The sequence below is a fragment of the Rousettus aegyptiacus genome, unplaced genomic scaffold, assembly GCF_014176215.1.
Source record: "Rousettus aegyptiacus isolate mRouAeg1 unplaced genomic scaffold, mRouAeg1.p scaffold_m13_p_4, whole genome shotgun sequence".
Lineage (NCBI taxonomy): Eukaryota > Metazoa > Chordata > Mammalia > Chiroptera > Pteropodidae > Rousettus > Rousettus aegyptiacus.
In genome coordinates, this window is record NW_023416307.1 from 39,932,403 (window position 1) to 39,942,465 (window position 10,063).

General features: G+C 32.6%; 1 protein-coding gene across 2 annotated transcripts in view; it reads left to right on the top strand.

Annotated features, from left to right (window-relative positions):
* ATP11B (ATPase phospholipid transporting 11B (putative)) overlaps positions 1-9,671 on the top strand; it is a 102,689-nt gene extending 93,018 nt beyond the window's left edge. For both annotated transcript variants that reach the window (XM_036219934.1, XM_036219933.1), the window contains 2 exons: positions 1,953-2,086; positions 6,101-9,671. In XM_036219934.1, the coding sequence (XP_036075827.1) occupies positions 1,953-2,058 (106 nt within the window). In that variant the 3' untranslated portion in view covers positions 2,059-2,086; positions 6,101-9,671. The remainder of the gene's footprint in view (positions 1-1,952; positions 2,087-6,100) is intronic.
* The last annotated feature ends 392 nt before the right edge of the window (positions 9,672-10,063 follow it).

Consider the following 10,063-nt stretch of genomic DNA (forward strand, 5'->3'; position numbering starts at 1 on the left):
AGAGAGGTTTCATGGAAATGATAGTATTTAAACTGAACTTGGTGCAGGAGTCAGCATTCTGACCCTAATTGGTGACAGGCCCTGACACATGCCCACAGGCAGGGAACACTGCTTTGTTGGCTGTGTAGAGACCATACAGGAGCATTAGAAGGTAGAGCAGGGAAGGCGGCCTGAGGTCAGTTTATAAAGGGCCTTAAAGGCCTACTTGCAGTGTTTTATTTTCTCTGTTTAGTATGTGGGAGCTATAGAATCCTGCTTTCTAAAGAGGGTGATTTTTGATATAAAGTGGAGCTCAGGGACCCAAGGAAGAAACCAGAAAACTGACGAAATCCTTTTACCTAAATGAGCATTTCCTAAACTATTTCTTTGAAGATGAATCTTCCTGGTATTGCTTAATGTTCTCTTGGGGTAATGGGCTGTACTAGAAAAACAAATTTGAGACTTGCACTGTGTCTGGATCTCCCCTTGGAGCCCGACCATGCATCTCGACTTATTGATAATCGTTTACTCAAAACGTCTCTTGAGACCTTCGTTGAGCTAGTGTTTCCCAAACTTAATTGGCCATAGAACTTTTTTCTTGAAATGTCCGTAAACATCTTACAAAATACAGTTTAAGAAACAGTACTGTAAACAGTCCTAAACCCAAAGGTATTATGAAGAAAGAACAAGTAAAATTTGGCTATTTCTCAGTGCTTACCAAGTCTTAGAAATTGGTGCAGTTAGGTAATCGCCAAACAGGAACCATGTTGTCTTAAATTGCTTGGTATTTGGCAGGATTACTCTGAGCAGGGATTTTGCAGGACCTCACCAGTTGCGTAGGTTCAGAATGCCAGGTTATTTACATTCCATCATGTCCATCTCTTCTGTCCATTGCGTCTCCACGAATGTCCCCTGTTGCCATGCCTGCACTCAACACTCGGTGATTCCCAACCTTTGTGAACTGCAGCACTCTAACGAATCTATTGTTCTCCTTCCCTCTATACTTTTGAAAGATTTGTTATGCAGTATGTTGTATGTGTAAAGGAAAATGAATGAAAATGAGTTTCTTTAAAATGACAAACCTTGAGAAACAAGAATATTCCTGACTATCAAAACCAGGGTTGGGATTCATTGAGCTATGTGGTCATACCATTTTCCCCCTAATTTAACAGGATTAAAAGTATTAGAAGTGGTTTAAAATTATCTTGCTGGATTATTTATGCCTGAATCAACATAAATCTTACATACTTTCAGAAACTTATTTTTAAATCTTAATCATACTACTTAGTCACTTGTTTAATAGATTTTAATACATGTACCATCAGTTAATTTTTTAAAAGTACGATGAGCTGATCATAGGCATGGTTGGCACTTAATAGTTGCTTACCAATTTAAGATAAATGATGCTATCCTCAATTATAATTATGCAATAAATATACATGGAGTGCTTAGAACCTGGCACATAGTAACACTACATAAAGAGTTTTGCTACTATCGTTGTTATTGTAGCTGTTTTGAAGATTGAGATTAGGTCCTGCCTGATTGTTATTTCCCAGTCTTCAAAATAGTTCACACTTCATTTTTAATTGCTGATATTTTTTTAATTGAAATTGCAGGAGCATGTCACCTAAACAAAAACTCAAGAATTAGAATTCATTAAGTTTTTGAGTGATTGATGTAAATCCTTTTGACTATAATAAATTATTAAAATAAGGCATTAAAATCCAAAATCTTTACAGATTTAAACGCTATCCAGCTACTTGTTTTTGTATAATTATTTTACTTGACCTCTAATTTAGGACACAGTACCTTTTAAATATTTTTGTATGATTACGCTTAAATTAAGCAATACATTTCCATGTTTTAGAAAACATATACGATACTTTTAAAGTGCTTGTTGTAATTTTTTTAAAATACTTTTTGAAAGTCCAAATCTATAAATAACTAATTGTTTTTTGCTTTAACTTCTCTAGCTTACTGAAACAAATTCAAGTATCAAGTGCTTGGACTCCATGTGCTGTTTCTCAGAAGGAGAAACAGCGTGCGCATCTATTGGAAGAATGCTGGAACGAGTTATAGGAAGATGTAGTCCGACCCATGTCAGCAGGTGTGAAATTTCTCTAAGTAGCCTTTGCTACAGATCAGTGTCTTATAAACTGGAACAGATGAACATGCTTCTCTAGATACCTAATAAATCAGCAGCTGGTTTTACCAACTGAAGCAGGAAGTTTGCTATTTATTGGCACTCTTTGATGGTAGATTTCATTTTGTAGCTTTGGGGTAAGAGGTTCTTTCACTAACGAAGGAAGAGAAAGCGCCTTTGAAGAGACTACATCTAATGAACAAAAATTTTGCTTTACAATCTTTCTAAAATGTGAATAGGAGTATATGTATATGGTACTCTTATTTGGTTTTTATACTTATTTTTTTCAAATATACCTATACTTCTGTTTTATTTTCTGTATTTTTTTGTTACTTGTATTTGCAACATAATCTACACATAATAGTAAAATCAAAAGATTTTGCTTTTCTTCTACCCCATTTTATCTCTGTAATGAGGTTTTAAAATGATTTTTAAGTTTTTATTTGGTATTTATGGTCTAATTAAAAATTTACAAGTTAGAACAGGCTGTATATTATGGTTTAGAAGAATCTTAGCATTTTTGTTTCCTCCCATATTTATTTCTTAAAAGATTTATCAGTGCTTGCTTTTGTGGATCAAACAAACAATATAATTTTGGGGGTAAATTTCACTTAAATTTATTTAAATGTGAAATGGATTCATTTCTTCATACATTTCCCCAAGAGGCATATTATTATTTAGGAGATATTAAGGAGTAGAAATAACTTTTCATACTTTGGTGTTCTTAGATAAATGATACATTCTTAAAATTAGAGCAGCAGTGTGCATGAAGGCTTACAGACGGGCAGGGATAGATGTTGATTTCCATCGTCCTCAGTGTGTCATGGGAAGAGTCTCACTCTCCACATGTGCCATGGCTTAGAAAAGGTTGGAAAGTACTCCAAGGGCAGGGAATAAAGGGTAGAGGAGGCACTACTCTTATCTGTTGATAAAGGAATTTTTAGTATTTGGTTAGCCTCATGTTTTAAAAATGATAGCTTTCATGTATGATAAAATTCAGGGAACCTTTTTTGGCAAACTTGTTAGTTCCCACTTTGCCTTTAATTATGGCCATGTCTTTATGGTACAGTTGCATTTATAAGTAGCATTCTTATGTTAGTATAATATCTTATGGCTAGTGTAATATCACCATTTATTCATTATAACATGTAATCAAAAATATTTCTATAATGCTGTGATATCATTTTGTAGTAATTTTATTCCACATAAAAGAAATTACTATGAGCAGTTCAATTTATTGACTTACATGTTATGACTTGCACAATTACAGTATGAAATACATTATGAGATAGCAGCTCTGTCATGAACCCAGGCCAACAAGTTTCCCAAAGAAAGTCCTAGAAGAACCTAATATATATTATTATTTTACTTATTAAGATAGCTTTGCTGTACAGAGCAAAGGTAGGAGATAAACTAAGAGACTACTATAGAATTTCACAGAATTTTTTAAATGTCTACTTTGACAGAAAGTTTTCTTTAATGACAGACAGTGTACATCTTCACTATTTAAAAAAAGCTAGAATTTTAAATGAGCCAAAAAAATATTTTTCTGCTATATATATAGTTCTATTTTCTTGATATCAGTTATTTAGGTAATATGCCCCTGTTATTTTTTACATAGCCATTTTTTCACTGCATTGCTCCTTTGGACCTGCCCAGGCATTATGGATTTTTGCAACATGTTCCCTTGAAAGTGGCTATTACCATCTGTACTTCTTTTCACTAAAAATTGTACCATAGTCTTTTCTTTTGTAGAACTTTATATTTTTAATTTACCTAATAAAATGTTTAACAGTAATTAATATCTTATTTGACAGACTACAAATATCTTTCCAATTTTGTCCAACATCTCAAGTTATAATTATTGGTTACTATTGTCATTATCTCCTTTTTTCCTTCAGATGAATAATATAAAAAGTCTTCTGAGATCTATTCATTTTTTTTCTAGTAGATAAAATTATACAATACGCAAAACCACTTGGTGCTTTTAAAGAGCTATACGAAAATTGCCATAGATCTATTAACATTCTATTTAAACTTTGAAAGTCATTTTGATATGTAGAGTTTTGTTCCTGTTTTTTACATATAATGTATTAGTGAAATACGTTTGGCATTTCTGTTTTGATTTGGAGCAGCCTGTATTTTACAGTTCTTTTTCATGCCAGATATAGAAGCCCTTGGATATTTCCTTAACATTTTAAACATAAGAGGTAATGGATATCACTTGAGAAATAAAACTAATTCTTTCATATGACAGATTTCTCTGCTGATTAAACTTTTACTATCCAGGCACAAAAATTCCACTTACATTTTATTAATTAATATTGTCAAAGAAATTTGCCATATAGCAAGCTTGGTTTCAAAGGTAGCATCATGGTGCTATATAAAGGATGCCATGTTATACCCCAAAGGGCTATACTTGAGCAATAAATGATTTTTTTGTATATGTTTTATCAATAATTACTTTATCTTTAAGAATACTATTTTCTAAATAGAAAGGAGTTAATAGTTAATATGTCATTCAGGTGTTTAATGTTCTGTCAAATATGATATTTAACTTATGAATACACGTGTGCTTTGAAAAGATAATAAATGAAGGAAACCTTACCTAATAATATTTTACTATGTAAGCAGTGGTTGAAAAGAGGAAAAATTAGTGTAAAATATTGGTGGTTTGGGAGTGGAAACTTGACTCTAGGTAATTGGGGTGTTGATACTTATGTTTTATTATATGAGCCTGAGCATACTTTTTCTTGCATGACTACTCTGAGAAATGTTCATAGTCTCATTTCATTCATATATTTTACGAATACTGAGTGCCTGTTACGTACCAGGTGCAGTTGTAGGTGCAAGAGAGACATTAGTGAACAACCCCTTCCTTAGACTAAGATTGTTTAAGGTTTTCTGGAAACTAGTAATTCCATAAACCACTGGTATGGTTGTTGTTTGTCTTCCTCTTTGCCAACTTTCTAAAATTTCTAGGTTCCAAACTTCGTTATGACTGTGCTCACTTAATCAATTTAAACTTGAACTACAAACAATCAGTGTCTCTAGGAAATAGCAGATATTTGATAAAAGTTAATTTGGACCATTTTTAAATGCTAGTCTCTCCCTCTAACATCTTTAAGGAAAATGGGAGCCCTGGAAAATTACATGTATTTATTGTTAAGTGCTTTTAATCTAAGAAAAACCACCTTTACTTGGTTATCCTGATATTTTCCTTGAAATAGGTTAGGCTGTTTTAAGCATGTCAGGCTATTTTTGATCTTGAGTTATTGTGGCTTAAATTAATACAGCTGCAAATAAAGTGTTATGTAATGAATTGCTTATGTGCCTTATCATTCAGACTATAGTTAACTTTTCCAGACCAGTAGAGGATCATTTGTTCTTAATTAAGTGAAAAGCCTAGTGTCTTTGATACCGATTGAATAAACCATTCACTATACTCAAGCTAATTATGCTAAATGTTTAGAATAGAATTTATAGCTGAAAAGAAGTAATAATATTATATGAACATAGTGCTATTTTATTCTGAAACTTTTGGTAAGCGCAATTTTTGTTTGCTTGCTTCTGTGATATCAGAATACAGCCTAGTTGCTTTTCAGTAAAAATCAATGTGCATATCTCTTAACAAACTTTCTTTTTGACAATATTTCTTATTGACTTAAGATTTTAAGAGTGTCTCATGCTTTGCTACTAATAGAAATTGTTTTAATGCTACTAAATGTTTTAATTTTAGCTAATATTTTTATATGATCACTAAAGCATTATTTTTCCCAAGTTTTTTGTATAATATAAATGGAATGTTTGGTCATTCGATGCTAGTATGAAGAACTTTTATTTAACATTTAAAAATGAATCAATCAGTGATTATTTTCATACTCAAATTGTATTTTGATCCTAAGTTTTAGAGTAAATCTTTTCTCAAATAAAACATAGGTCCTGGTGAGCCAAACTTTTCTCTTATTGTTACTTTAGATCATGGAGTGCATCGGATCCTTTCTATACCAACGACAGGAGCATCTTGACTCTCTCCACAATGGACTCATCTACTTGTTAAAAGGGCAGTAGTACTTTGTGGGAGCCATTTCAGCTCCTTTTCTAAAATTCAGTGTGATCATCCTGGCCACCCTAGCTCTACAGAATTACTTTCTGAAATGTCTGGAATAGTTACTTCATACCCACTCAGAGTTATAATGACAAACAAAAAGCATTAACGGGAACAACTCTCAACCCTGTTAATTTAATCTGAATATGTTAAAATTTGTGAATAAAGAGACATTTTCCATCTTTTTGTCTGGGTTGTCCCTTGTGCTTGTGGGACTCCTAATGACATTTCAGCCTCTTGCTATGGCCACCACATTATAATATTAAGGTAGAAAGAGAAAATTCCTACTTAATTGTATTTTTTAGTATTAGCTTAGTTATCGAGTCTTCTATTTAAATCTGCTTCTGTAAATTATGCTGAAAAGTTTGCCTTTGAAAACTCTATTTTTTTATTAGAGTTGTATTTGAAGCTTTTCATGAGAAAAGTAAATGTGAATAGTAAGAAATTTTGGTCCCTTAGTGACCCATGTTGTTAATTCATCAGTGCTTTCTAAGTTCATAGAGCAAATTAGAACAGTGCATTTCTAACCATTATTTACTGCACTATGGGTAGTAAATGTATTCCAGTACCAAACTTCTCTAAATGTACTGTAATGTAACCAGTAAAGGTAACCAACCATATACATGCAAAAGGTAAATCATATCTTATACATAAATCGGGAATCAAGTCCATTCACCAGATTTCAAATAGACGTTTACTAATATTTTTATGACAATATGAAGTGGGTAAATTAGATACCATTAGCATAGTATTTTTAATGTGTTTATCATTGGATCTTTTGCATGCTTTAATCTGGTTAATATATTTAAATTTGCTTTTTTTTCCCCTCCGTTTGAAGGCTCTGTTTCTAGTATTTTATGACACTGTTGTAAAGTTCAACTATATCAATAAAAAACACATTTGGACAGTATTTAAATATTGCAAATATTTTTAATTATACAAATCAAAATATTAGAGGAATTAAATTAGCAAAAAGAGAAGAGCCTCTTTCCGTGGCTAGAATTGCTCTAGCATTTTGGTAAACAAGTTATTAGAAAAAGAATTTCAGATAAAAATCTTGTATTTTTAGGTTAATATATGTTATCTTAGTTACCGGAGACCACCACGGCAAAGTGAAATCTGCCCAGTGTTCCATAAGGTATATTTTCAGGTGTGGCTATAGAATGTAAATGAAACGAAGTCTAAATGCTAAATTTTATGGGGTAATGGCAGCAATAAATTAAAATGCTAAGAATGATTAATCAGGTACATATCACTGTATTAACTCAGTGCACTTCAATATTTAACTTCCATCCTGAATATATCATGTAGATCCACTGTTGTTATTTGTTGTGATCAAAAGTAATATTGTTTTAAAACTTGGGAATGATTACTGGTTTAAGACTATTACCCAGGTCTACGCATATAATGGTTGTGTACATATACATTGAAAACTGTATGGAAATGGTTAAATAAGGTTTCGCCAAAATTTTCCCTTGAGAATATAATCCTTTTTGTAGATTTATTGTGCAACGCTCCACCCCTTTACCATTTCTTGAATATAAGACTTCTTGAATTGGGCTGATAGAGAAAGAGTATTAGAGTCAAGAATTAAGACTTTACCTTTGTTCACTGGTAAATTATTTTCTTGCTAAAATGACATTTGCTTGTTTCGATAGTGCAAGGATATTAGGTGATGAATTTCAGCCTAAATACTAATTTTCATAAATAGCACTTCTTTAATTCAGACATACCAAAATTGGGTTTAGGAAGATACCGTTATTCTGGAAATACATTAAAAGGACAATAAAATGTACATTATGTACATTCACCAATTCATATTCTAGAAGAGGGCATATCGTAGAAAATATACAGTAGTTTAGTGGAGGATGGTACAGAATTTGCTTTTCTTAGAATGTCTTATAAAGTGTTCATATAAGGTAGATGCATTACATCTACCTTATAGTGTTTATTTGCCATCAACTAAACTGACTACTGTCACTAGAGAAGAACTACAAAGCCATTAAGCAGTCCCTGACCAACTGCAGCAAGGCAGGAGGTCTGCTAACACATATGGTGCTTAAGGTGTGATTGATATGATTTTCTGCATTCACTATTTGAAATTATTTAAGAACTTTATATTTTAAAAAGTAATTGTATCCACTGATAATGCTTATCCTATTCTGCTGTGCAAAACCTACTCCATAAAGGAAAATTATCTTGTAATAAAAAGGTTTTTTTCTATTCAGAGAGTACCAGTTTTGTCTATAAGCTTTCAATTTTCTAGTACTAATGCTTATATTATAAAACTATTGCTACACAACCAGTAATCACAGAAAATTTCCCCCTTGCATATTTCTTTAAATTTCTTTGGAAAGTACGATGTTGAAATTAACTTATTACTCTTATCTGTCAAAACCAGAGTCAGATGCTACATGTGTTATTGCTTGTTAATTAATGGTCTCGAATCTATTTGCCTTGCTCGCTTGCCTTTGCCTAGTCTGAAGGCTGTAGCCCTGAAGATAGTAGCAAGCGCCAAGTCAGTTTCCAAAAATTGCCCATCAGCTGCTTTAGGTGACTCAGCACCCTGCCTCACTCAGCTTTAGCAAGCATTAGGCACACCCTAGGAGGAGTAGAATGTGGGCCGGGAGAGCTACAGCTGGCTACCCGGGCTTGCTGTGGGATTGAGAAAAAAGGGAAGAATTTACAGTTTGAATTTCTCTTAAATACCCTCCTGCTTGGGTCTTAATCTTCATGATGTCCAAAGGCTCCCCAGACCTGACCCAAACTCAGGCATTGTCCTCACTAGGAGATTAAACACCAGAGGCACATTGCCCTGTTTGTGAAATTGTGAAATTGGGCTTCAGTGATAAACTTGAGACCTCTGTCTAATAGGCAGGAGTCAAGGCCAGTAAAAAATGTTACTACCGAAAGTTTTTAAAATCTGCTCTGAAAACTTACTGGGGTCTGGGGAAAAAGAGAAAATCATCCATGTTTGTATTTTTCTGTAAAGACCAATTTGAGGTATGATATAAGAAGGTATTGATAAAATTAATACACCAAAGAGTTATGTAAAACGTGTTTTATTAATTTTGGTCCCCTTTTAGAGTCATTTTTATTTCTATCTTGAAATGAGTCATCTATTTTCATAAAAATAAAGCATTATTAACATGCTGTTTATGTGAGATAACTTGGATGCTGTTCCTACAAAAAACTAGATCTTAACTAATGCCATGTTTGTAATAATGGTGATTATTAGATTTTTATGAGGAATTAGTTAAGCTGGAAATAATGTAGCAACATAGAGTTTAAAATTTTGGACCTCACACACTGTGGCTGTCTAATATAATCCTTTCAAATTTTTCTGCATTTTCAGGAAATGTAGTATACTTGTTGTACAGCTCTCAGTAATTTTTTAAAGTTTATGAAATTATATTTATCAAATAAAATTTTTTTATATAATTAAAAGTGTTTTTCCATCATTTAAGCATGTTAAGCCTCTCTGTTCATCTTGACCAGCACTGCCAAATTTATTTTGAGTTAAATTTTACTACATTTATCCTCCATTACAGTATAGGAATACCATTATACCTTTCACTGACTGCAATTTTTAAAATTCTAGGAGGTCTTTGGTTATCCAGGTCTTTTTACATCATCAGCACAGCTCCTGAGAAAGGGCTCTGATAGAAATGCACCAACTGTAAAACCAGCACAGTTCAACTGGAAAAAAATTGCATCATTCATGAATAGCCAACCAATGTGAATTTGGAAATGTCTTGGTCCATATATTTCTTTAAAATATACTTGATATAATGTGTATTTATATATAATTATTTTTAATGCTTCCTCAGTTG